At 48.9% G+C, this 27,330-nt stretch overlaps 1 protein-coding gene across 2 annotated transcripts in view; it reads right to left on the bottom strand.

Annotated features, from left to right (window-relative positions):
• AP2B1 (adaptor related protein complex 2 subunit beta 1) overlaps nucleotides 1-27,330 on the bottom strand; it is a 575,856-nt gene that overhangs the window by 517,269 nt on the left and 31,257 nt on the right. For both annotated transcript variants that reach the window (XM_085649631.1, XM_085649630.1), the window contains exon 2: nucleotides 14,493-14,552. In XM_085649631.1, the coding sequence (XP_085505757.1) occupies nucleotides 14,493-14,529 (37 nt within the window). In that variant the 5' untranslated portion in view covers nucleotides 14,530-14,552. The remainder of the gene's footprint in view (nucleotides 1-14,492; nucleotides 14,553-27,330) is intronic.

Raw genomic sequence — 27,330 nt, forward strand, 5'->3', positions numbered from 1 at the left:
AAACACTGAGTCACTACTTGCATTACCCCAAATCTCCTGCTAAAAATGGTACCTCACTTGTGTGGGTAGACCTAGTGCCCCGACAGGAAAGGGCCCAAAACGCAACATGGACCCATCATATTTTTCCACTTAACATTGACCCTTTTTTTTAAATGATGTTTAGCTATGGATCTTGGGCTCTAGTTCTGCCGGCACCGAAAAAAGCCTAGCAAACCTGCTCATTTTTAAAAACTACACACCTAGAGGAATCCAAGATGGAGTGACTTCCGTGGCTGCCACAATGTTGTTTTTTCCCCCCAGAATCCTGTGTAAACCTCAAACTTTGACTAAAAAAAGAAAGTTTCAACACATTTCTGTGATGGAAAGTTCTAGAATCTCTGGGGAGCCACAAACTCCCTGCCACTCAGCATTCCCCCAGATCTCCAGATAAAATTGGTACCTGACTTGTATGTGTGGGCCTACTGACCGCAACAGAAAAGGTCCAAAACGCAACATGGACACATCACATTTTCCACTCAAAACTGGCCTATTTTTTGCAAAATGGGTAGCTGTGGATTTCGGGCCCCAGCTCAGTCGGCACCTAGAGAAACCTAAAAAACCTGAAAATATTTGAAAATGAGTCCAGGGGTGTGTGACTTGCATGGCTCGTACAAGGTAATTGTACCCATAAACCTTCGCAAATCTCAAATTTTGACTAAAACACACATTTCTGTTTGGAAAAACTCAGAGTCTGCAGGGAGCCACACATTTCCTACCGCTCAGCATTCCCCTCAAGTCTCCCACAAAAAATTCTACCTCACTTTTGTGGGTATGCTTAGTATCAGCAACATGAAAAGGACCAAAACACAGACACACATCACATTTTTGCACTGAAAACTGACCCTCTTTTTTGCAATGTGGTTAGTTGTGGGTTTTGGACCTTAACTCAGCCGGCACCTAGGGAAACCTAGCACACCGCCACATTTTTTAAAACTAGACAACCAGGGGAGTCCAAGGGTGCGTGATGTGTGTGGCTCTCACCAGATAATTTTACACAGAACCCCTTGTAACATCAAACTTTGGCCCAACAATCCATACATTTCCCTCACATTTCTGTGACTGAAAGTTCTGGAATCAGAGAGGAACCACAAATTTCCTACCACCTTGAGATCCCACACGTCTACCTACAAGAATGGTACCCCAGTTGTGTGGGTGGGCAAAGAGACCATGAGACAAAAAGCCCAAAGCGATACATGACAAAATCTGCTATAGGGGTAGCTGGGGATTTGGGTGGCCGTGCTCTGTCACCACCCATGGAAACCTACCAACTGCAGACATTTTTTAAAACCATGGGATTCCAGGGTGGTGTGTTGAATCAGCAGGACTACACAAAGTTCCTACCACCCAGCATTAACCCACTTGTGCAGATAAAAATGCTGCCCCACTTGTGTGGCTGATACTAGTACCCATGACAGAAATTGATCAAATCAATGAAATGTGGTACTCCCTGTTAATTCCAGAAGTTTTCCTCACATAAATGGGAAGAAAATGTGTGTTTTTAGTCAAAGTTTGAGATTTGCAAGGCATTATGGGCGATTGTTGTAGAATCCACGCGAAGCACCCACCTTGGTAACCCCCGGGTGTCTAGTTTTCAGAATGGTCAGGTAGGATTCCCAGGTGGCAGACTACCCAAGCCCAAAACATGAAGCTATTCACCATTACAAGTGGGAAAATATTGAGAGTTAGTCACACTATCCCGGCCTATTTGTAAAAACAACACCCAAAAGAATCAAATGTGCTTTCACTTGCTTTTTGGAATGGGATTCTTTAGTCCGTAGAGCAGAAAGATGCTTTATGGATGAGGGTGAGACCGGATGTTAGGATGGGTCAAACCCACCCCAATATTTAATTCAAAAAAATATATTCCTGCCATACAGTGGGCTTTTTGCCCCCCCCCCGTTCCCCTCCAGGGGCCAATTAGAGGCAAAACTCCTGTCTGCACCCAGGGGTGGGAGGAGGGGGAAAATAGACTGGTTTGCCCCTCTTATGGTAGGGGTGTGGCCAATTCCAGAGGGCAACACCCACACCACTTTCTTTTGCCCCAAAGGCAAAGTTCCTGGTGTCAGGAGGACTTCTACCCGCTCCCTCCCCCCACCTCCCAAGACAGATTTGGGACAACTTCTCCAATTGGGTCAAACTTATCTGCCCTCAAGGGGGTAGCAAGACACTATTGTACCTTCTGAGGTGGGGGCATGACTCAAGCCAGGGTAGGCTAATTTGGCGTGCACAACACTTGCATCAGGGACAACGGGAGATTAGGTCTTTGAGCCCTCACTTGGCTCACTTAGAACTTGTGCTCTGAGACGCCTTTCTACAAGCCCATGTGCTTAAACATGACCGGGCGCCCACAGAGGGATTCAGCTGTACAAAGGACTTTGGGGCGCTCGCCCACAAGCCTGAGGTGGGCCCATTGAGACTCACGGTTTCCTATTTGCGTAGGTAACGATGTTGCTGATGAAATGCAGAGGCTACTCCCCGACACATGTAAATGTGGCAAGTGAGGACACCCCCGTCTGCCCCGCAGCGTTACCTACGTGGTTGCGCTTTTTGGGAGGGGGGGGGAAGGGGGAGGTCGGACTGAGGGTGCTACACTGGCTACTGTGTGCTCGGGATAGCATGACACACGCGCCTCACTAGCATCGACCCTTAACCTTGGGGTGCTTCAGCCTCATACGTACCACATCTCTTCTAACTCTCATGAACTCTACCGAGCAGGACATGAACCTTCCTTTTTATCTTCCACCTTTCCAAGGACACTGCACTATTCAGTGTTGGAACTTGCCGGCCACCTACGAAACATAAATCTGACCCTAATGGGGTTAGTTCCCTTAACGCATCGGTACCCTTGTTCATGCTGCTTGTCAATGCTGCAGTTTTTAAATGCTGCTCCAAATCGCCGTGTGCATGATCACTACCACCCCGAGTGATGCATGCCTTTTATCACTTTTTGTTTACTATTCGAACACGAGACAAGTTGTGAGAAATTGGCCTGGTATATGCTGTGCCCTAGTTAAAGTGGACACCTTGCACCAGTACAATTCGACTCTTATGGTAGTAGGTTTAAGACAACCTTTAAAGAAAGCTATCCTAGTGGTAGCTGTGGAGAGCAGCCTTCAGGCTAAGTCTTTAGAGGAATGTAAAGCAGCTTGTTTTACCTTATAATCTCTTGAATTACTAAATGAAAGGACACGACACAGGTATATATATCAAATATATATGTATTTATTACTAAACAACTCTCTACTAATCTCTTTAGGAGATTAGAAGGCAGGAACATATGCACAATCAATGTTTCACAATAAGTTAAGCACAAATATGGCTGGGGCCCTAGGGGCGTACCAGACCATATACTAAAAAAGAGACTTAAGAACAACGACTTGCAAGGGGACAAGGCCTAGGGCCTTCAGAAGCGCTGGGGCCTCACGAAACCAACCAAGGCAGATAAGTAAAGGACCCACGGGAGAAGCATGCAGTGTGAGAACACAGCCGCGAATCCCTATTGACTTCAATGGAGCAAGTCGCGATTGGAAATTAAGAGTTTAAAGATACTTCGGGGGAGTCTGCAAGCAAGTCACTTACAGGGTAAGTAGTTCTAGAGCCAACACCCATAGGAGCACCGTAGTGCTGAAGTTACCTCACCCAGGGAAGCCGGGTGCATAGGTGTCTTTTGGTGTTGGGTTGCGGCGTCGTTTTCAATGCGAGCCAAAGATGACTTGCTGCTTGGGAAGACAAGAGAAGTGTCCAGTGGAATCAAAGGCTGGATTCTGAAGAAGGAAAACCTGAAAGCAGAGGGGACAGTGTTCAAAGTCACTTGGCAGTGACCCGGGGCAAGGAAGATGGATGCCCACAGTCGGCGGGTGATTTCAGGTGATCCACGGTTGTCTTGACTCTTCAGCCACGAGGTCCAGGAGGCGTCAACGATGACCAGGAGCTGCATTCGGCGTGTCCCACGAAGTCTGCAGCTTACTGCGGTGTCGATGACCAGATTGGAACCAACAAGCCTTGGTAACAGCAAGTCTCGTGGAAAGGATAAAAAGTCAGCGGTGCAGACCAGCAAGGTCTGAGGGACTCACCCAGCGAGGGTAAGTCAGGACAGGCCTGGAGCAACCAGGGGAGCCCTTTGGAACTGTAGAAAAGTCTTCCGGGGACCCACAAGCCAACCGGCAAGGGATCGCGAAGACGCCTCGGGAGGATTCACTCAACAGGGGCCCACGGTCACTCGGGACGGGGTAGGCCTCTGATCTTTGGAGGGATTCCTGCTGGAGGCTTGGACCACACGTGGTCCTATGCACAGGTTCGTAGAACGTCGTGAAGGGATTGCACTCGAAAATAGTGCACGGTACCCAGGTATTGCGTTTCCTCGTCACTCGTGGCGTCCACTTGCCTCAGCGTCGCTGGGGACTCACAATGGCTTTGGAGAAGTCAGGAAATCCTCTTCCTGGGCTGCAGGGACTTCGGGCTCCGGCGGGTGCGATGGAGTTTGCGACCGTTGATTGCAGTTTTTGGTGCCTGCCAAGCAGGGGAGTCACTCCTTGACTCCAAGAAAGATTCTTCCATCTTCCAGAGGTAGTGGAACGTCGAAGGTCCAGGATTCTTCTTCAGAGCGTCGCCCAGGGATATCTAGTTTGCAATGGCAAGGGTTCCCTAACTTATACTGAAAGGAAGGGAGGGACTAGCTCTATGACACCAGCTATGGGAGGGTCAGGGGAGTGGGTGGCTACACCCACTTCCCTTTGTCCATTTTCGTGCCAGAGCAGGGGCAGGTAGCCCATGAGCCGGTTTGAACCGGTGTATGCACAGAGGAGCCTACTGCTCCCCCAGTGCAGGACTTCAAAGAACTCTAGGAGTGCACCCACCCAGCCCCAATACTCTAAACCCTGCCTGGGTAGTGGTCACACCTCCCTGTGACAGGAAACCTATTGTTGGGCCTCCTCCACTGCGAGTTTCATTCATCTGCAGGAGGGCAGCCCAGTGTCTGTGACTGGTGGCATCCATTTTGTGATGCCAGGGCTCTTCAGGATTCTACCGCATTTCCACAGTAGGTACATGTCTATCCCTCTAGAAGGGTGGGATCATACTCCCACACCAGTTACTGGTGTGGAGGTATGATTCCAAAGCATTTGACAACAAACACGACATGTTTTGATGCAGCCATTCCAAAGTTAGCATTTACCGCGAGGTTATAATGCACTTAAGAGTATATGGTTTAACCGCATCCACAAACAGCAGCAGAGAATAGACTCTACCAGCTGCAGAGGGGTCCTGCTCAGGCAGAAGCACCCCCTCACATAGTAAACCAAGCACCCTGCCCTTGGGATTGATGGGGCCTACCATAGGGGTGACTGATAGGTTTATATGTGTGTGTATGGTGAGATATAGGAACCTATACCTCAGTGAGGAGTGCTAACACTACCTCACACAGGCTGCAGTAGCAGGCCTGTGGTGTCAGATTGTGAGTGCTTCCCAGGGGTGGCATAATACATGCTGCAGCCCCTGGTAGGCCTGTGAAGTACCAATGCCCTAGGTACCTAAGGTACTATATACTAGGGGCTCACAAGGTACCACAGTATCCAATCACTAGTGCATCTAATATGCACACCAAGTTGTTTAGAGAGATCAGTTAGACTGGGGCCCTGATTAGCAGGGACCCAGCCAGACTATAGCCAGAAACCAGTGTATACATCAGAAAAAAAGTGGGGGCAAAACAAGTGCAGATCCTACACAACCCCCCCTCCCCCCCCCCAAACGCAGGGACATTAAACTAACCTTGACCAGTTGAGTCTTCATGTTCTAAGTGGAAATACCTCGAGAGTCCATCTGCATTGGCATGTTGGGTCCCAGGTCTATGTTCCACTGTATAGTCCATCCCCTGTAGGGAAATGGACCACCTGAGCAGTTTAGGATTTTCACCTTTCATCTGTTTGAGCCATAGGAGGGGCTTATGGTCAGTCTGAACTATAAAGTGAGTGCCAAACAAGTATGGCCTCATCTTCTTCAGGGCCCAAACCACAGCAAAGGCCTCCCTCTCAATAGCTGACCAACGTTTCTCTCTAGGGGTCAGCCTTCTGCTTATAAAAGCTACTGGCTGGTCTTGACCTTCATTATTAAGTTGAGACAGTACAGCTCCCACACCCAGCTCTGAAGCATCTGTTTGGACAATGAACTTATTTTTGTAATCTGGACTCTGTAAGATGGGGGCAGTGCACATTGCCTGCTTGAGCTCATCAAATGCCTTTTGACAGCTAGCTGTCTACTGAACCTTTTTTGGCATTTTCTTGGAGGTAAGATCATTTAAGGGGGTCACTATAAATCCATATCCCTTAACAAACCTCCTGTAATACCCAGTCAGGCCCAAGAAGGCTCTCACCTGTGTCTGGGTGGTTGGAGCTACCCAGTCCATTATGGTCTGGATCTTGCTCTGTAATGGTTGACCTGGCCTCCACCTACAAGGTGGCCCAGGTACACAACCTGACTCTGCCCTACCTGGCACTTAGTGGCCTTGATAGTGAGGCCTGCTTTATGCAGGGCCTCCAGTACATTTCTGAGGTGGACCAGGTGATCCTGCCAGGTGGAACTATAGACAGCAATGTCATCAAGATATGCTGAGCAATAGGTTTCCATACCAGTCAGAACTTTATTCACCAACCTCTGAAATGTGGCAGGTGCATTCTTCAAACCAAAGGGCATTACCACAAAGTGATAATGCCCACCAGGGGTCGAAAATGCTGTTTTTGCCTTGGCATCATCAGCTAACTTGATTTGCCAATAGCCTGCTGTAAGGTCAAATGTACTGAGGTACTTGGCTGAGGCCAAAGTATCTATTAGTTCATCTGCCCTTGGGATTGGGTAGGCATCAGTCCTGGTGACTGCATTGAGGCCCCTGTAGTCAACACAAAACCTCATCTCTTTCTTACCGCCCTGGGTGTGAGGTTTTGGGACAAGTACTACTGGGCTAGCCCAAGGGCTATCTGAGGGCTCAATAACACCTAGCTCCAACATTTTCTGGACTTCAGTCCTGATACAGTCCCTGACATGGTCAGGTTGCCTGTAGATTTTACTCTTTACAGGCAGACTGTCTCCAGTGTCCACCTCATGGGTGCACCAGGAAGTCTGACTTGGGGTCAGGCTAAACATATGTCTAAACTGCTGTAGCACTTGTCTACATTCAGTTTGTTGATGTTCAGTGAGGCTGCTTGCCAAAGCAACACCATCAACTGACCCATCTTCAGGGTTCTGTGAGAGCAGGTCAGGGAGAGGGTCACTCTCCTCCTCCTGGTCCTCATCAGTTGCCATGAGCAAGCTCATGTCAGCCCTGTCCACATATGGCTTAAGTCTGTTGACATGGAGCACTCTAAGAGGGCTCCTGGGAGTACCAAGATCTACCAAGTAGGTGACCTCTCCCTTCTTTTCAACAATTGTATGGGGGCCACTCCATTTGTCCTGGAGGGCTGCTGGGGCCACAGGCTCCAACACCCACACTTTCTGGCCTGGCTGGTAAACAGTCAAGACAGCCTTTTGGTCATGCCAAGCTTTTTGGAGTTCTTGGCTTGCCTCAAGGTTTTTACTGGCCTTCTTCATGTACTCAGCCATCCTGGAGCGGAGACCAAGTACATAGTCCACTACATCTTGTTTGGGAGGTTTGAGAGGTAACTCCCATCCCTCTTTCACCAGACATAATGGTCCTCTAACAGGGTGCCCAAACAGAAGTTCAAAAGGGCTGTAGCCAACCCCCTTCTGGGGAACCTCCCTGTATGCAAACAGAAGGCAGGGAAGTAAAAGGTCCCATTTTCGCCTAAGCTTCTCTGGGAGTCCTTTAATCATTCCCTTTAGGGTTTTGTTGAATCTCTCAACTAACCCATTGCATTGTGGGTGATAGGGGGTAGTGAATTTGTAGTTTACACCACACTCCTTCCACATTGCAGTTAGATATCCTGACATAAAGTTTGTACTCTGTCAGAGATGACCTCCTTAGGAAAACCCACCCTGGAGAATACTCCAATGAGGGCTCTTGCTACCACAGGGGCTGTGGTAGTCCTGAGGGGGAATAGCTTCTGGATACCTGGTGGCATGATCCACTACCACCAGTATAAATCTGTGCCCAGATGCAGTTGGAGGGTCAAGGGGACCAACTATATCAATCCCTACCCTTTCAAAGGGAACCCCCACCACAGGTAGTGGTATCAGGGGGGCCTTTGTAGTGCCACCTGTCTTGCCACTGGCTTGACAAGTGACACAGGAGCGACAAAACTCCTTGGTGTCCTCTGACATGTGTGGCCAATGAAAATGTGGTACAAGCCTGTCCCAGGTCTTGTTTTGGCCTAAGTGACCTGCCAATGGGATATCATGTGCTAGGGTCAAGAGGAACCCCCTAAACTTCTGAGGAATCACCAACCTCCTGGTGGCTCCAGGGGTAGGTTCCCTAGCCTCAGAATATAGGAGCCCCTCATCCCAATAAACCTTATGGGACCCACTAGCACTCCCAGCAGCCTCAGCAGCAGCCAGCTGTCTGAGGGGTTCAAGAGTGGAGCAGCACTTTTGCTCTTTGCTCAGATCCTCCCTGGAAGGGCCCCCCTGCCCTCAAGAACTCAACCTGACCAGGCTCAAGTTCCTCTGGGGCAGTTCCTTCCACAGGTTCTGCTTCTCCTCCCTCAGGAGGGGAATCTGGGATCTGAGACAGAGGGGAAGGCCCAGCCTTAACCCTACTGCTCTTCCTCTTGGGTAGCACCTGGTCCATAGTTTCAGGATCCAGAGCTGGTTCAGCTTTATGCATTTTGGCTTGTGACCTGGTCACAGCAAATACCTCTGCAGGTATGCCCAACATCTCAGCAGGAGTCCATAATTCTACTTCAGACCAGGCTGAAGTCCCTAGATCATTGCCCAACAAACATACGACAGGGAGGTCTGCGCTGACTACTACCTTTTTGAGGCCAGTTACCCCTCCCCAGGAGAAATTCACAACAGCCAGGCTATGGTTGGTCCTGGTGTTGCTTGCATTGGTTACCTGGTACATTTCACCCAGGATGATCTGTGTAGGGTCCACTAGATCCTCTGCCACCATGGTGACACTAGCACCTGTGTCCCTAAATGCCAAAGCCTGTTTGCCATTTATGATAGGCTGCTGTTTGTATTTGCCCAGATTACTGGGGCTCACTAGGAAGGACATATCAAGGTCTCCCTCACAAACTAGCATTGCCTGTGTTGGTACTCTGACTAGGCCAGAGTCCACATCAGAACCCATGGTCAACCCTACTACACCCTTATTCTGAGTATTACCTCCACCACTTGCTGTACTAGGGGGAACAGTTGCCTTAGGGGCTGGAGTGGTGGTGGTTTGGTCTTTGGACTTTGTACAGTCAGAAGTCCAGTGTCCTTTCTGCTTACAGAACTTGCACCAGGGCTTCTTTTGGCCTTTTCCCTTGTTGGATTGTGATTCCCCACCAGTTGCAGACTTTTGGGGCCCTTGTGAAGACTTCTGATCTTTAGATTTATCCCCACCCTTATCTGAGCCTTTAGGATCTTGCTTCTTAGTGTCACCACCTTGGTTCTGGTTTTTCTGCCTCACCCTGGTTCGGACCCATTTGGCTGCCTTCTTTCCCAATTCTTGGGGAGAGGTCAGATCAGAGTCCACCAGGTACTGATGCAACAACTGGTTCTGGCAGTTATTAAGGATCTGTTCTCTCATTATAAGATTATACAATCCCTTAAAATCAGTTACTCTACTACCCACCAGCCAACCTTCTAGAGCCGTGGTTGCACAATCAACAAAGTCAGTCCAATCCTGAGTCTGTGCTTTCTGGGTGTCTCTGAACTTCAACCTGTACTGTTCAGTGGTTAAGCCAAACCCATCTATCAAAGCACTCTTCAGGGCTTCATAATCATTAGCATCCTCTTCTCTAACAGTGAGGAGCTTGTCTCTCTCTTTGTCTGAAAAGGAGAGCCACAAGATTGCTGCCCACTGTTTCTGGGGACCTGTTGAACTCTACAGGCCCTCTCCATAGCAGTTATCCATTTGTGGATATCATCCCCACTCTGGTAGGGAGGAACAACCTTGGACAGGTTCCTATGATCTGGCATGTAATCTCTGCCTCTAGGGACACTGTTGCTGCCACCAGGGGCATCTAACCCCTCCTTCTTTGAAGCTCTTTGGAGCTTGAAGGCTTCCCTATCTAAGGCCAATTGCTTGGTTCTGAGGGCAAGCCTAGCTTCCTCATACTGGAGCATCTTGAACCTTCTTTCAGAGGAAGTCTCCCTGGGAAAGTTGGAGTTCCTTTGTGGAACAGATTCTTTTCCAGAGTGGTATGAATGGTCAGAGTCCCTTGAGGGGGACCTAGGCCTCTCTCCCACTCTGTCAGTTCTCTTAGGGAGAATTTCTCTGTTCCTTTCAGACTCTTCTGAGTCTGGCCCATCATCCACAGACTCCAGGTCATCTTGATTTTCATCATCATACCCAGAGACTATGTTTGACCCACCCCCTGATGCAGACCCACTTGCTCCTAGAGCTTGTTTCAGGTCATCTGCTACTAACAGATCTATCAGGTGCTGTGATGAGGGACTCCTGCCCACCCGCAGATTTCTTGCAAAGCACAAGGCCTTCAAGTCAGTGTAGGCTATGTCTTTGTACTGAGATGGGATGGACCCACTGGCTCCATCCTGGTGAGGCATACTAGTGTTGTGCAGTGTTGTACTACCTACACTAGTTGTGGCCTACTAAACCTAGCTTGAGCTGTAACAAGGGTGTGCTTATCCCTTCACAAACAGCTCTAAGTTCAGTAGAACTTATTGATACTAGCTTGACTTTATATGTACCTTGAGTACCTTAAGTGGTTTTCAGTTAGTAATTCAAATAGAGATTTTCTGGTAAAACAATGGCAAGCTGGAATCCCACACGCTGCCCACCAATGTGAGAAGTTGGCCTCGCATATGCTGGTCACTAGTTATAGTGGCCACCTTGCACCAGTCCAATTTGGCTCTTGGTAGATAGGTTTAAAGACAACCTTTTAAAGAAAGCTATCCTAGTGGTAGCTGTGGAGAGCAGCCTTCAGGCTAAGTCTCTGAGGAATGTAAAGCAGCTTGTTTTATCTTATAATCTCTTGAATTACCAAATGAAAAGACACCACACAGGTATATATATCAAATATATATGTATTTATTTCTAAATATACTCTACTAATCTCTTTATGAGAATAGAGCCAGGTGAACATTCAAAAGATCAACAGTTCTCAATAAATTAAGCACAAATATGGCTGTAGCCCTAGGGGCGTACCAGACCATATACTAAAATAGTGGGGTAACAAACTCGACTTGCAATATGAAAAGGCCTAGGGCCTTGGGAATCGCTGGGGCTTCACTGCTGCAGTGTTTACAGGTAAGTAATCAGCCCACAGGAGACGCGTGCAGTGTCTAAACACACACGCGGGTTTCAATGCGTTTCAATGGCAAATGTCGCGGTTTGTAATTTACAGTTCTAGGGCACTTCGGAGTGGACAACAAGCAAACAACTTACAGGGTAAGTACTTCGATAGCCAATGTACACTTGGGCACCAAAATGCCAGAGTTACCTCACCCAGGGAAGCCGGGTGCATAGGTGTCCTTTGGTGTCGGGTCGCGATGCGGTTTTCAATGGGAATCGTCGTCGACTTGCTGCTTGTGTCGTCGGGTGAAGTGTCCGCTGAAATCCAACGATGGATTGGAGTTGCAGGAGACCTAGAAATTGAGGGGACAGTGTTCAAAGTCACTTGCCAGTGACTGGTGGCCAGCAGGATAGATGACCACAGCTGTCACGTCGGTTCCGGTCGCTGATGTCACTTTGTCTCTTCGCTCACGGGGTCCAGGAGAGATCGATGAAGACCAGCAGCTGGATTCCGGAGGTCCCACGACGTCTGCAGCTGTTGGCGGTGTCGGCACTCGAATCGGAGTCAACAAACCTTGGCAACTGCAAGTCTCATGTGGATGGAAGAATGTCGATGGATCAGACCAGCAAGGTCCGATGGACTTACCCAGCGAGGGTAAGTGAGGGCAGGCCCAGAGCAACCAGGCGAGCCCTTGAAGTCGGTGTGGAAGTCTTCTGGAGGGCTGATAGCCAACGGGCAAGCAACCGCAAAGACGCCTTTGCAGGGAAACTTCACCAACAGCCCACGGTCACTCGGGACGCCAGGCCGCTGATCTTTGGTTCAAAACCTGCTAGGGAGTTGGACATTAAGTGGTCCAAAGCACAAAGTTGTAGCACGTAGATTAGGGCTTGCACTCGAAATCAGTGCACGGTTCCCTGGTATTGCTGTTCCTCGTCACTCGTGGGGTCCAGATGCCACAGCTTCGCTGGGGACTCAAAATGGCCGTCGGGAAGTCAGGAAATCCACTTCAGGGGACGCAGGGACTTCGGGCTCCGGCGGGAGCGGTAAAGTTTGCAACCGTAGTTCAGTAGTTTTAGTGCCTGCCAAGCAGGGGAGTCACTCCTTGACTCCAAGGGAGATCCTTCGGTCTTCTAAAGGTAGTAGAAAGTTGAAGTGCCAGGATTCTTCTTCGTTGAGCGTCGTCCAGGTGTAATCTAAGTTGCATTGGCAATGTGTGGTATCTTATACTGATAAGATGGGAGGGACTAGCTCTATGGCCACTCCTCTAGGAGGGCCAGGGTAGTGGGTGGTTACACCCACTTCCCTTTGTCCAGTTTCGCGCCAGGACAGGGGCAAGCAGCCCCTGAACCGGTTTGAGCTGGCATATGCACAGAGGAGCCTACTGCTCCCCCAGTGCAGGACTTCAAAGTACTCTAAGAGTGCACCCACCCAGCTCCAATACACTAAATCCTGTCTGGGAGGTGGTGACACCTCCCTGTGACAGGAAACCCTTTGTTGGGCTCCCTCCACTGCGAGTTTCGGTCAGCAGCAGGAGGGCAGCCCGGTGTCTGTGCTGGTGGCATCCATTTTGTGATGCCAGGGCCTTAGAAGATTTCTACCGGTTAGTACAGAGTGCACATGTCGTCCCCTCTAGAAGGGTGGGATTCTACTCCCACACCAGTTACTGGTGTGGGGGTAGGATTCCAAGACACGACATGTTTTGATGCAGTCATTCCAAAGTTAGCATTTACCGCGAGGTTATAATGCACTTAAGAGTATATGGTTTAACCGCATCCACAAACAGCAGCAGAGAATAGACTCTACCAGCTGCAGAGGGGCCCTGCTCAGGCAGAAGCACCCCCTCACATAGTAAACCAAGCACCCTGCCCTTGGGATTGATAGGGCCTACCATAGGGGTGACTGATAGGTTTATATGTGTGTGTATGGTGAGATATAGGAACCTATACCTCAGTGAGGAGTGCTAACACTACCTCACACAGGCTGCAGTAGCAGGCCTGTGGTGTCAGATTGTGAGTGCTTCCCAGGGGTGGCAGAATACATGCTGCAGCCCCTGGTAGGCCTGTGAAGTACCAATGCCCTAGGTACCTAAGGTACTATATACTAGGGGCTCACAAGGTACCACAGTATCCAATCACTAGTGCATCTAATATGCACACCAAGTTGTTTAGAGAGATCAGTTAGACTGGGGCCCTGATTAGCAGGGACCCAGCCAGACTATAGCCAGAAACCAGTGTATACATCAGAAAAAAAGTGGGGGCAACACAAGTGCAGATCCTACTCTCCTACAATAGCACAAGAGAGTTGCAATGTAGAATACCATTTAAAACGAACAACTATTTAAGGGCCTGATTATGATGGCGGTTCGTCTGACCTATCGGAGGTGGAACCGCCCGATATTATGTCGGCGGTCCCGCAATAGGCATTAGGATGCGACCGCCACCATGGCGGTCAAAATACCTATATTTTGTATTGCGGGGGAAGCTGCAGCACACACCGCAGTACAAAAAGGGGACACCACACAAATCTCTGCACTGCATGGCAGACATCATGCGGTATCTGCCACGCGGTGCACGGATATTTAGGGGGGCACCACAAAACCCACAGCTGAGGGCCAGGGAGGAAGGGGAGCCCGCTACGGGCTCCCAATGTCCCTTCTGCCACCCATTTCATGACGGGTAAACCACCTGGCGGGGAGGGACATCATAATCCCTACTGCGGTGCCTGGCAGGCACCGCCACCATTGTAGGGATTGGATTCCCCTCCGAGGGTCCGACAGGTTCCTTGAGCCCAATGGATCCATGGTGGTCGGTCTCTCCGATCGCCACCCATCCGCCTGCCATCCTAATGTGGCAGATGGAAAACATCATTACGATGGTGGTGGGGCCGCCACCGACGGGCTGTGGATGGCGGTCCCTCCGTCATCGTATTCAGGCCCCAAGTGTGAGAAAACATGTAGGTAAACAGAATATTGTGGAGTACTTTCACTAGACTGTCTCACATCACAGAATCAGACTACTTTTGTTTTGGAACCTTTTGTGAGCTTTACTAAAGATAACAAATAAAAGTACAAAAGTGCTGAGAATTATAGTTTTTAGGACTTACCTTTTTTGTTGGTTGTGAAATATTTGGAGTCTGTCATGGTTCTGACTGTTCAAACAACACCTGGAAATACAAATTACGAGGACTGTTAGGAAAGACAGATTGCGTTTGTAGGTCTAGTAGCTGTACAAAAGACAACTCTATTTTAGGATCACACTAGGGGTGTAACACTACAGTAACTGAAGCCATATCCTTGGAAAAGTCAATTAAAAGCATCCATGTTAAAAGAGGAATTTAAGGTAGAAATTATTTATGGAACATTATGTCTTTAAACTTGTGCAGTCTGTAAATGCAATGACTTCTTTTGGCCACAATAATTCCTACAGCTTAGTCTGACAGTTAAAAGCCAACATCTCATTTAATTCAGATGAAGGGTGAACATTCATCATTAAAATGTACAGTTCAGTTGAAAGGTCTTTTTTTACCTCCGCAGATTAGTTGCTTAGGACATCAGTGATATACATAGCTACCCAAAAATAAGTTGCTGAACATTTTTAACAATTAGTTACAAAATTAAACAAAGCTATGATCATGTAATTGAAGGAACCCTAATCAAAACAACTGGATTACAATTGCAACGTTTGCCCAATATGAAAAAAATACATATCAATAATAATCTTAAATTTGCCCTGATCCTGCAATTCATACATTCAGTCAGTTATCTATGCGATCTACTAATTGTTAGGTTGTTATTGAAGGAGGATTACCTTTTCTTTGTTTACATGTATGCCAAACCAGTGGCCACATTTCTGACCTGCATCTGAGATTTAAACTATGCTTTCATGATAAGAAACAAGCAATGGCATTACTAATAAGATGCCTGTTTTTTGACTTTGTCAATTCTTATTTTGTCATGACTTTTGTAACACTTTATTGTTGGGGAAACTGAAGACCAATTAGAATGTATCATCAGGAAAGTATAGCAACTGAGCACTTCAGTCTTCGAAGGCATTGAATCTATGCTGGTCCAACCAAGGGGAAAAGACAAATAATAAACGTTTAAAAGAAGGGGACTAAGCTATCACCCTGCTATGAGCCATTCATTTTATGAAAGTATTTCGAATAATAATTGCCTAATTTCACCTTCACCCTAGGAGTAGATAAGCTGTAATTTGAAGAGTAAATAAATACATGTTTAAGTCTGGGTCCTGCCAGCTCACCTGTCAAAAAGAACTATTGCTAATTATGTATAGAATAATACACGGGTATCAGTGAATAACAGGGATGTTTTTCACTGAAGGTGGGGGGGGGTTCAGTGATATCAGATAGACAAAGAGAGTGAAGCTCTAGTTGTCTGTGAAAGTAGTCACGACAGACTGATTTAGCCAGCTTACAAGTTTACAAACATTCAGATTACATCTCTGATACCTACCTGAATACAGCTTAGGGATATCTCTTGTACTTTAAATCCTGCTTGTAAGCTTAAGTATTTGAGGTTCTGCCTTCTTTTTATACCAATTGCCTAATCTGAAGAATCATGAAACAAACATTGCCACCCACTTAGACTGTGTTGCCTCTGTGGCTGTAAGAATAAATCTTTACAATAGAAACCCCTGGTTCAACGGATCCCTCAACAATAAAAGGAGAAACCTCCGGCAGACAGAAAGAAACTGGAGACAGCACCCCTCAGCCTCCCACTTAAAACTTCCCCGTCAGACCAGAAATGCCTATAATAGGAACATCCTCAATTCAAAAAAGAATTCTTCAGATCAGAACTGGAGAATGCCAAGAACCGACTTCGCAAGCTCTTCGAAATGGTCAAACATCAATCTAATAAACTGGCTAAAACCTCCAAAGAAACCCCTAAATCTCTAATAACATGCGAGGAATTTTCCTCCTTCTTCACTGACAAAATTACTGCCCTAGTAAACGAACTTAGATCCACTACCTACTCCCAACCCCGTCCGGACCGGCCTCATCTCTCCGCGCTCATTCCCCAGATATCACCCAATAACCAAGCGCACTGGTCCAACTTCAAAGTTTATGACGACCATTCCGTCTTGGAAATTCTATCCTCCTTAAACCCAAACAACCAATTTTATGACCCACTCCCCTCCAACTGTTTGGCTGCTGCCTCCCTGTCACGATTCCGTTTCGCGCCTCACGCGAGTTGCGGGAGGTTTTAAGGACTACATCACCCAGGAAGCCCTGCGACGCAACGAGGGAGGAGAGACGATAAAGACCGCCAAGATCCCTTCCCCGGCGTCGGATATTCTGACCCGGAAGTCAGAAGCTTGCCGAACACTGCGTACGGAGCAGCTTCCAGCTGGATTGCCGTTCATCGTCCCCGGAGGGTGAGTTGCGAGATATCCAAGCTGAGCTTTGCTGACGCTCAGGGACCTCGCTCTGATACCCTTGTTACCAATCCCCGGAGCTCAGCACACCGGCAGGGGCCGTTAACTCGTTGTGCACCCGGATTCCATCTATCACGTCCTCAGTTGAGGAGTATTATCATGGCCCTCCGTTGGAGAGCACGCGTATTGCGGCTCATGCGGAGGACGTGTTTAGGAGCTACAAGGGGAGCGGTGCTCCTGAATTATTACCTGGGTCCTCCGTTGGTGAGCACGCGCCTGGCGGCTCGTGCGGAGGACGTTTTGTTTCCGGTTCTTTCCTTAACCGGCCTCACCACAGATACCGCGCCCTCGTTGGTGAGCTAGCGTCTTGCGGCTCGTGCGGGGCACGGTTTCCTTGCTTTTACCCTTCTACACTCTCCCTTCACGTGTCCTCCGTTGGTGAGCCTGCGTCTTGCGGCTCGTGCGGAGGACGGTTTTCCCACTCACTTCACGGATTTCTTTTGCCTTCCATCGGAGGAGTCAGCAACGCCTCACCAAACCAACGACCAGAGCACAATCGCACACCATAAACCAAGGTACTGTGGTTCCTGTAAACTATGTATTGGCCAGTCAAGGTAGCGATAGGATTTTACTAAACCGTGTTTCTCTGCATCACAGGTAGACTGTCACTCCGAGAGGCAACGTTAGTTTGGGGTCATAGAAGAGAAGAATCTTCTGTCCTGTGTTTATACTTTGCACTGCAGGTACATTATTGTTACTGGTTTCTGACGAGAGGGTGAGAGTCTAGGGAACAGAGAGTGTTATATCCGATGTGCTTTGTCATTTCAGGTCCTTTTTCCCTGCAGTCCCCTTCCTATCCTTCCCTCACTTGATCCTCCTTTAGACCACGGCTTTTAAGGCATTCTGGTCTTGGGTAGATCAGGGGGTGGACCCAATCTCAGCATCACTCCGACCCTGAGGACACACACCTGACAGAATATCCGACCCACGACACAGTGTCCTCCCGGTCGGGTAGCGTGAGTGATGGCCACCCTTGAGGACGTCCTGACAGCCCTGGCGGCTGTGCAGGTCGAGCTCGCGGCGTCCCGGCAGGAAGCCGCGGATCTCCGTACTCGTATGGATGGCATGTACAGGAATCCCTTCAATGCAGGGGCTCCTCCTCCTAGTACGGTGGTAGTGGAGCTGCCGGTGTCCATCCCTTTGGCCAACCCAGAGAGATTCAAGGGCGAATCCAGCATGATACAGGTCTTCCTCACGCAGGTGATGATGCATTTTTCATGCAAACCCCGGGCGTTTCCCACAAACCAGGCCAAGGTGGCCTTTCTCGTTTCGTATTTGTCAGGGGATGCAGCACAGTGGGTGGTGCCCCTTGTACATCGTGACGACCCACTCATTCATGATTGGGAGGCCTTCAAGGCAGAATTTATCAAGGTGTTCGATCGACGGGCCGACTCGTACACCGCCGACCGGGAACTATTGGAATTAAGGCAAGGTAGCCAAGACCTTCTTACCTACCTAAACTCATTTAGGCGGTTAGTAACAGAGACCAAATGGCCCGAGGCCAAGCAGGCTTCTCTGTTTCACCAGGGGTTGCAGGAAGACATGAAGGATATCATAGCTCAGATAGACCCCCAACCCGCGTCTTGTGAAGACTTGATAAACCTGGCTTTACGCCTCGACCATAGACTGCGCGAACGCAAGTGGGACCACCGAGGAAAAGGGAAACCCACACCTGCGGTTGGGCACACAAAGTCCCCAGAGAATGGGACGGCTCATACGCCCGAACCTATGGACATAGGGGCCATTAGGGCCTCCCTGTCGGGGGCAGAAAAGGACGCACGCCGCAAGCAGGGGCTTTGCCTCTATTGCGGTAAGAAAGGGCATTATGTCCGTGAATGCCCGAACAAACCCAAGCTAAACATGTTTCAGGCCAACAGGGCGACCTCTGCTGCGCTTGATACACCACAGGAAAACTAGAGGACTCCCGGGATGACGAAGGGGTCCCTTGGAGTCGGATGGCTATCCCTTCACTGTCCTGCCAGGCGACAACCGGTCCTACTCATTTGTATCTCAAGGGTTCCTTAAAGGTAGGACATGAGTGGGTACCGATGCACGCCATGGTAGATTCTGGGGCTACGGGCCTGTTCATTGACCTAGACGAAGCACACCGGATAGGGGTTCCCCTGGTCACCCGTAGGATCCAGGAGGAAGTCTATGCCGTAGACGGGAGGAGAGTGGATACGGGTCCAGTAGGGTATCACACAGGGGACGTAGAAATGAGAGTAGGGAATCACACGGAAACCCTCCAACTGAGTGTGATCAAGGCTCCTCATTATGGGGCGATTCTGGGCATACCCTGGTTAAGAAAGCACAATCCGGAGATAGACTGGGGAGCGGGCACTGTCACATTGAATTCACCTATGTGTGAGCAGCACTATCGGAGGGAACTGGCCCAACCGGTTTCTGCTTTGGCCACTCAAACGCACATTGCCACGGCCGCTGAAAAAGAGGTGCTTCTACCTCCTGTCTACTCGGAATATAAGGGGGTGTTCGATGAGGTCCAGGCCGAGGCACTGCCCCCCCACCGACAGTATGACTGCCAAATCGACCTCGTCCCGGGGGCCGTGGTACCAAGCGGGCGCCTTTATGCTCTGACTGAGCCAGAGAACACCCATCTAAGGCAGTACCTAGATAAACTCCTGGAGATAGGGTTCATCAGACCCTCCAAATCCCCTGCGGCCTCCCCTCTTTTCTTCATCCCCAAAGCCAACGGCGAACTTCGGGCTTGTGTGGACTTCAGGGCACTCAACGCTGTAACGGTAAAGAACCGATACCCCCTGCCCCTGATAAGCGTTTTGCTGGAACAAGTGAAGAGTGCCAAGGTCTACACAAAGCTAGATCTGAAGGGGGCTTACCATCTGGTGAGGATGAGGAGGGGAGATGAGTGGAAGACCGCTTTCAAAACCCGATACGGGTTGTTTGAGTATTTGGTGATGCCGTTCGGGCTCTGTAATGCCCCTGCGGTGTTCCAATACTTTCTCAACGACGTGTTGAGGGAATTGTTGGACCACTACGTAGTGGTATATATAGATGATATACTCATCTATTCAGACTCAGAAACACACCATGTCCACCACGTGAAGACCGTGCTCGGTCTCCTGCAAGACCATAACCTATTCTGCAAACTGAGCAAATGCGACTTCCACGTAACATCAGTGGAGTTCCTGGGGGTTATGCTCAGTCCTCAAGGACAAGAAATGGCTGAGCGCAAGGTGTGTGCTGTTCGCGACTCGCCAGAACGTCAGGAACATCCAGTGCTTCATCTGCTTCGCCAATTTTTATAGGCGTTCTATCCGGAGGTTCTCCCAGGTCGTTGCCCCTATCACGCATCTGCTACGGAAGTCGCAACCGTTCGTCTGGACTGCAGAAGCCCAGGAGGCATTTCAGGATTTGAAGGAGGCCTTTGTGTCTGCGCCTATATTAGCACACCCCGATCCGGATAAACCCTATGTAGTGGAAGCCGATGCGTCCAACGTGGCAGTGGGAGCCATCCTGTCCCAAAGGAACGAAGTCACCGGACAGCTGCATCCCATCGCCTACATGTCCAGGAAACTGAATGAGGCCGAACTAAACTACCATGTGGCAGAAAAAGAACTCCTGGCTATCAAGGCGGCTTTCACTGAATGGAGGCACTTCCTCATGGGGGCCAGACACATAGTCACTGTGTACACGGACCACAGAATTCTGCAGTTCATGACAGCAGCCAGACACCTCTCTCCCAGACAACTCAGGTGGATGCTCTTCTTTTCGGAATTCCACTTCGTAATTACCTACAGACCCGGAGTGGACAATAGAAAGGCCGACGCCCTGACACGCCAGATGTCCACCCTCATTCCAATAGAGACGACGGAAGAAGCAATCATTCATCCCGCCAAGGCAGTGTGTATTATACAGCCAGACGCGTTCTTGAGGGGGATTCGTGAGGGGGTGAAAACCGCTGGATGGAAAACATGGCTCAGGAACCATGGGGAATGGAGCCTGAAGGAAGGCTACCCGTTGAACAACGGAAGGCTACTGCTTCCTACGATTGCCTTAAGGCGACAGGTGTACCGGTGGTGCCATGAATCCCCGAGTGCGGGGCACATGGGGGTGGAGAAGACAGCGGAAAAGATAGCCTGGCAGTGTTGGTGGCCCTCACTGCGGGCTGACATCGCAGAGTGGGTGGCGAAGTGCGCGGTATGCGAAGCAGCCAAGACAGACCGTCGGAAACCTCCTGGTCTGCTCAGGCCGTTGCCTAACCCTTCTTGCCCGTGGGAGCGCATATCACTGGACTTCGTGGTGGGTCTCCCCCAAACAAGGAGTACACCGTGATTCTTGTGGTCGTAGACTACCTGACCAAGATGGGGCACTTTGTGGCGTGTCCCCAGGTACCCACGGCGGGGCAAACAGCACAGATGCTGATGGAGCATGTGGTACGGCAGCATGGGTTGCCAGCAGTTCTAGTGTCGGACCGGGGTTCCCAGTTCACATCACAGTTCTGGAAGGCATGGTGTTCGTCTCTCCATGCCACTGCTGCCCTGTCAACAAGCTTCCACCCGCAAACCGATGGGCAGACGGAGTGCCTCAACCAAACACTGAAGCAATACCAACGCTGCTATGTGGACCATAGCCGGAACAACTGGGTGGACTATCTATGGATTGCGGAGATCGCGTATAACAACGCCGCTCATAGCTCCACTCGGGTTTCCCCGTTCTATTGCAACTATGGGAGGCACCCACAGTTTCTCCCTTTCCTACAACCAGCGGGGGGGATAAGATCCCTGAGGCGGCGAACAGAGCGGCACACATCAAGGAGACGTTGGGGGCTGCTCGCATAGCCCTGGAGACCGCCAAGTCCGCATACAAAACATAGGCAGACAAGCACAGGCGTCAGGGGCCCCTCTACAAGGTGGGGGATATGGTCTGGTTGTCAACACGGAACATTCGGTTTCGGAGGCATAGTGTGTTCAATCCTCGGTTCCTTGGACCTTATCCTATTATGAAGTGCGTGAGCCCGGTGGCGATGAAGCTGAAGCTGCCTACGCATCTCAGGATTCACCCCGTGTTCCATGTGTCCCTGCTGAAGCCGTCGCGCTCTGCGCTACGCAGGTTGCCTCCCCATCTGTTGGTGCAGGGGGAGATGGAATACGAGGTGGCTCGCGTGGTGGACTCCCGCTTTCGGGGCCGCGTGCTGCAATACCTAGTGGCGTGGAAGGGGTAAGGCCCGGAGGAGGACTCTTGGGTACCGTCGTCGGGTGAAAATGCGCCACGGCTGGTGTCCTTGTTCCATGAGGAGTTCCCGCTGAAGCCTGGGCCCTTGAGGCGCTCTCGGTGAGGGGGGGGATGTACTGTCACGATTCCGTTTCGCGCCTCACGCGAGTTGCGGGAGGTTTTAAGGACTACATCACCCAGGAAGCCCTGCGACGCAACGAGGGAGGAGAGACGATAAAGACCGCCAAGATCCCTTCCCCGGCGTCGGATATTCTGACCCAGAAGTCAGAAGTTTGCCGAACACTGCGTACGGAGCAGCTTCCAGCTGGATTGCCATACATCGTCCCCGGAGGGTGAGTTGCGAGATATCCAAGCTGAGCTTTGCTGACGCTCAGGGACCTCGCTCTGATACCCTTGTTACCAATCCCCGGTCCCCGGAGCTCAGCACACCGGCAGGGGCCGTTAACTCGTTGTGCACCCGGATTCCATCTATCACGTCCTCAGTTGAGGAGTATTATCTTGGTCCTCCGTTGGAGAGTACGCGTATTGCGGCTCGTGCGGAGGACGTTTTGTCCCTGGTCCCAACGTTCCGTGTCCTCCGTTGGTGAGCCTGCGTCTTGCGGCTCGTGCGGAGGACGTGTTTAGGAGCTACAAGGGGAGCCGGGCTCCTGAATTATTACCTGGGTCCTCCGTTGGTGAGCACGCGCCTGGCGGCTCATGCGGAGGACGTTTTGTTTCTGGTTCTTTCCTTAACCGGCCTCACCACAGATACCGCGCCCTCGTTGGTGAGCTAGAGTCTTGCGGCTCGTGCGGGGCACGGTTTCCTTGCTTTTACCCTTCTACACTCTCCCTTCACGTGTTCGCCGTTGGTGAGCCTGCGTCTTGCGGCTCGTGCGGAGGACGGTTTTCCCACTCACTTCACGGATTTCTTTTGCCTTCCATCGGAGGAGTCAGCAACGCCTCACCAAACAAATGACCAGAGCACAATCGCACACCATAAACCAAGGTACTGTGGTTCCTGTAAACTATGTATTGGCCAGTCAAGGTAGCGATAGGATTTTACTAAACCGTGTTTCTCTGCATCACAGGTAGACTGTCACTCCGAGAGGCAACGTTAGTTTGGGGTCATAGAAGAGAAGAATCTTCTGTCCTGTGTTTATACTTTGCACTGCAGGTACATTATTGTTACTGGTTTCTGACAAGAGGGTGAGAGTCTAGGGAACAGAGAGTGTTATATCCGATGTGCTTTGTCATTTCAGGTCCTTTTCCCCTGCAGTCCCCTTCCTATCCTTCCCTCACTTGATCCTCCTTTAGACCACGGCTTTTAAGGCATTCTGGTCTTGGGTAGATCAGGGGGTGGACCCAATCTCAGCATCACTCCGACCCTGAGGACACACACCTGACACTCCCAATCTATCATTCCTATTTGGACTGCAAATCAACGCCTCCCTTCATCAGGGGTCGATACCCGACTCTCTATAAGCCGGTCAAGTCATCCCCATCTTAAAAAAACCTACGCTGAATCCTGCCTCTCTAGACATCTTTAGACCTATATCCAATATCGCACTTCTAGCTAAAGTTCTGGAGAAATGTGTGCAACTGCAATTGAGCCGACACATCACCAACTTCAACCTACTGGACGATTTCTAATCAGGGTTCAGGCCTGGGCACAGCACTGAAACCACCATTCTCCACATCGTGGATGATGCACTTCAAGCCCTTGACCAAGGCAAAACCTGCTTCCTAATCCGTTTAGATCTATCCTCGGCTTTCGATACGGTCAACCACGAAAAACTTCTTGAACGCCTCAAACTCAGCATTGGACTGGATGGCTCCATGCTCGAATGGTTTAGGTCCTTCCTCCAGAACCGCTCCCAGAGATTCTTAATCAACGGTAACCTGTTCGCTCCCTCTCCGATAACAGTCGGAGTCCCCCTAGGATCAACCCTGTCCCCTACCCTCTTCAATCTTTACCTCGAACCACTAGCAGAAGTACTACGCACCGCCAATATCTCCTACCGCATGTATGCCAATGACACCCAGCTCTACATCAAAATCTCTTCTCCTGAAGAGATTTTTTCCCTGAATGAGGCCTTGAAGTTGACTGCCCAATGGCTCACCTCTAACCAGCTCAAACTAAACGCCCAAAAAACAGAATTTCTACTAATCTCCCCACCCAAAACCAACCCTGACATTCGGGAATGGACTAAGTCGATCACAGCCCTAAACTGCCCACCAACCATCGTGGACTCTGCCAAATCCCTTGGAATAACCCTGGACTGCAGCTTGAATATGCGTGACCACATCAACTCGATGGCCAAAACTGCCAGGTTTCATCTGAGCTAGCCAAGAAAACTAAAACCTTTCCTGGACACTCCAGACCTAAATATGGCAGTCCAGGAACTAGTTATCTCCAGACTCTTAATATGGATGCTCTACCCTCTCTGGCCTACCCAAGATCTCCCTGACCCCTGTAAAAACCTGCCTTAACGCTGCCGTCGGACTCCTAACAGGTTAAAAAAAAAAAAAAACACATCTGAAAGCTCTGAACTGGCTTCCTCTTGAGGCCAGAATCCAACTTAAACTGGCATGTATCACTCACAAGGCTCTACAGACTAAATCCCCTGCATTTCTCGCCCAGAAACTCGTGGTATCCGGAGGAGCCAGAAACTCCCGGTCCGCCAGAGACCTCTTGCTCTAGCCTCCGCGCTTTCAAAAGGAAAAAACGTACAATCGTGCACCAAGAATATGGAACTCATTAACGCCCGCCATTAGAAGAATTCCGTCTCTGCCACGATTCAAAAGAGGAAGCCAAAACCTTCCTGATGGGCAAATTCCTCTCCTAATTCTTGCATTGCACTCACCTCAGCGACCTTATTTCTATTCTATTACTATCACACTTTGAACTGACCAGATGCTATCCACCCGGCACCCCACCCTTAGACTCTTGGAACTTCGTTCTTGTAAACTTTATGTATTTGTTTTTATCCCAAATGTTCCACCCCCCTACCTAAGTCTTTTGTATACAACCTGTAAACCCTGTAAAGCGCTCTGATACCCTAACGGGTCAAGCCCGCGCTCTATAAAACACAAATAAATAAAAAAATTAAAAATATGAGTTTGTGTCCATTTTTAGTACACATGAGCAAAAAACACTTGAAGCTTGGTTTTATAAAACATGTCGACCAAACCACACTCACAGATTCAGTCTACTTGGGTACATCACGCCCCTGTAGTAGCCCCAACCAAATTATATTTTTTTTATTCCTGCTATGGGAACGATCACATTAAAGTCCAGTTCGGTATCTCTTAGACAGTTTTAGTCTCCCTTCACTTCAGTATACACATTCACTCCACCCCACACATTTAAAACGCCCTCACACAGGCACTTCTCATCAGACGACAAAAATAAAAAGATCTTAGCAAAAGCAAATTTTCATAGGGCCCTTAGGGCAGTGCAGCGTTGGCCCTACGAGGAGCACGCCCAATGATAAAGCATGACATCCTCATGGTGTGGGAGGCCACCAAGAGATAATCCATAGGATTTCCCCATCTTCGCTTTCTGATAGGAACAGTACCTCCACTGCCTTTAGCCTGTGCAAGTCTGGGATTGCACTCCTTAGGAGACGTACCGCCAGAAGAATTTTACAGTTGTCCCGAAGGCTCATAACGAGTGAGCTGATCATGGATTACCTGTAGAGAAAAGGGAGCACTGGAGAACTTTAATGACATTAGGTAGATGAAAAATAGTTAAAGTGCTGATTAAAGTAATACTGGACTACCTGAGCAGTGTGGAAGTAACCCTAGATACTTGCCGTTCAGATACAGAACTGTGACATCTACATGGCAAGAGAATAGTATGAGTTGGAGGAAGTTAGGGAGGAGATGATCACCCAGTATTTGATGGCTCCAACAATCCAGCTTTTAGACGGAGAGGTATGAAGACAGGGTAGGAGATGTATGGCTCATCAGTGTATAGATGGTGTAAGAACCCAAAGGGGGAGATAATAGCACCTCGGGAGATGGTAATGAGGAGAGGTCCAAGCATTTGCAGAGTTGTGGAAAATGCACACATGCAACTGTGTGTGGAGGATGCAAGCAATACCAGGAAAACCAGAAAAGGCAGTTCACAAGATTTGAAGACAAAACCCACCTAGTGCCTTACTGAGGGAGCTGAGGGTAAAAACAAGATTATGTGGTTGAATGTGCTTAAAAGTCAATAGAATGAGAATGAAGAAAAGGAGACTGTGGTGTTCTGAAAAAAACAAGATTGTAAATGTAACCATGGGAATTTCTGTAAGAGATGTTGACTAAAGCCAGTTTACAGCTGATTAAGCAAATTGGATGTGGAGCAGTAATAGGCAACTGACAGCCATGACTCTATCCAAAGAAGAATACAGACCACTTTGTTGATTTTCTGGCTTTAGGAATTGCACAGTACTAATGAGGATTTAAAAACCTTTTGAAACACATTTTACTGAATTCCTTGTGCAAGAAAGAAGCCTTGAGAAAGCTCCAGTTGAAAGAACTGCATTCCATCAGGCAACAACCCGTATGCATTAATGACTATTTTCACTGATATATGGATCGGGGCAGAAAAACAGCTGAATATAGCTAACTTGGTGAACTTTTATCACAAATAATAACAAAGTAAGGCAGGGCTCGAAAAATCCACTCGCATTGTCGAGCAATTTTTAGGTACCACTAGTCCTTTCTGGTGAGTTGAAAAACCTCTAACTTCAGGGAAGACAAACTGCCTTTTGACCTCCATCTCTGAAAGCAGAGCAAATATGACAAGATAACAAGATTTAAGGCAATAAACATGGCATTAAATCTTGTTACATTTGCTAGCTTTCAGAGACAGAGGTCAAAAGTCAGCTTATCTTATAACATTTATTTTTCTTTTTGTGACTTAAGTTAGAGGATTTTGTCAAGTGAACTGTGTGACAATTGAACTGTGCAAAGCATGTTAAATGAAAGGCTGTAAGATGTCAGGCTTTTGTTTAACACAACACTGAAATAGCTAAGTGAACTAACTGCTCAAACATTTCAAATATATTTCACTAGTTCCAAAGACCCATTTATGTAATTTGGTAGTGAAAAAAATATTTTTACTGGATCAAAATAAATTAGAACACTTTACTTGGTGATGTGCAAATTTTAAATATTTTTGCTGAAACCCAATTTCCAAAAATTGTTTATGAGCTATTATCAGTAAAACTACATGGTAGTGGGAAAGTTTTGTGGCCATTTCAATGAAAGATATGCTATCAGTAAATGACAATAAACTACCACAT

The sequence above is a fragment of the Triturus cristatus genome, chromosome 3_2, assembly GCF_964204655.1.
Source record: "Triturus cristatus chromosome 3_2, aTriCri1.1, whole genome shotgun sequence".
NCBI lineage: Eukaryota > Metazoa > Chordata > Amphibia > Caudata > Salamandridae > Triturus > Triturus cristatus.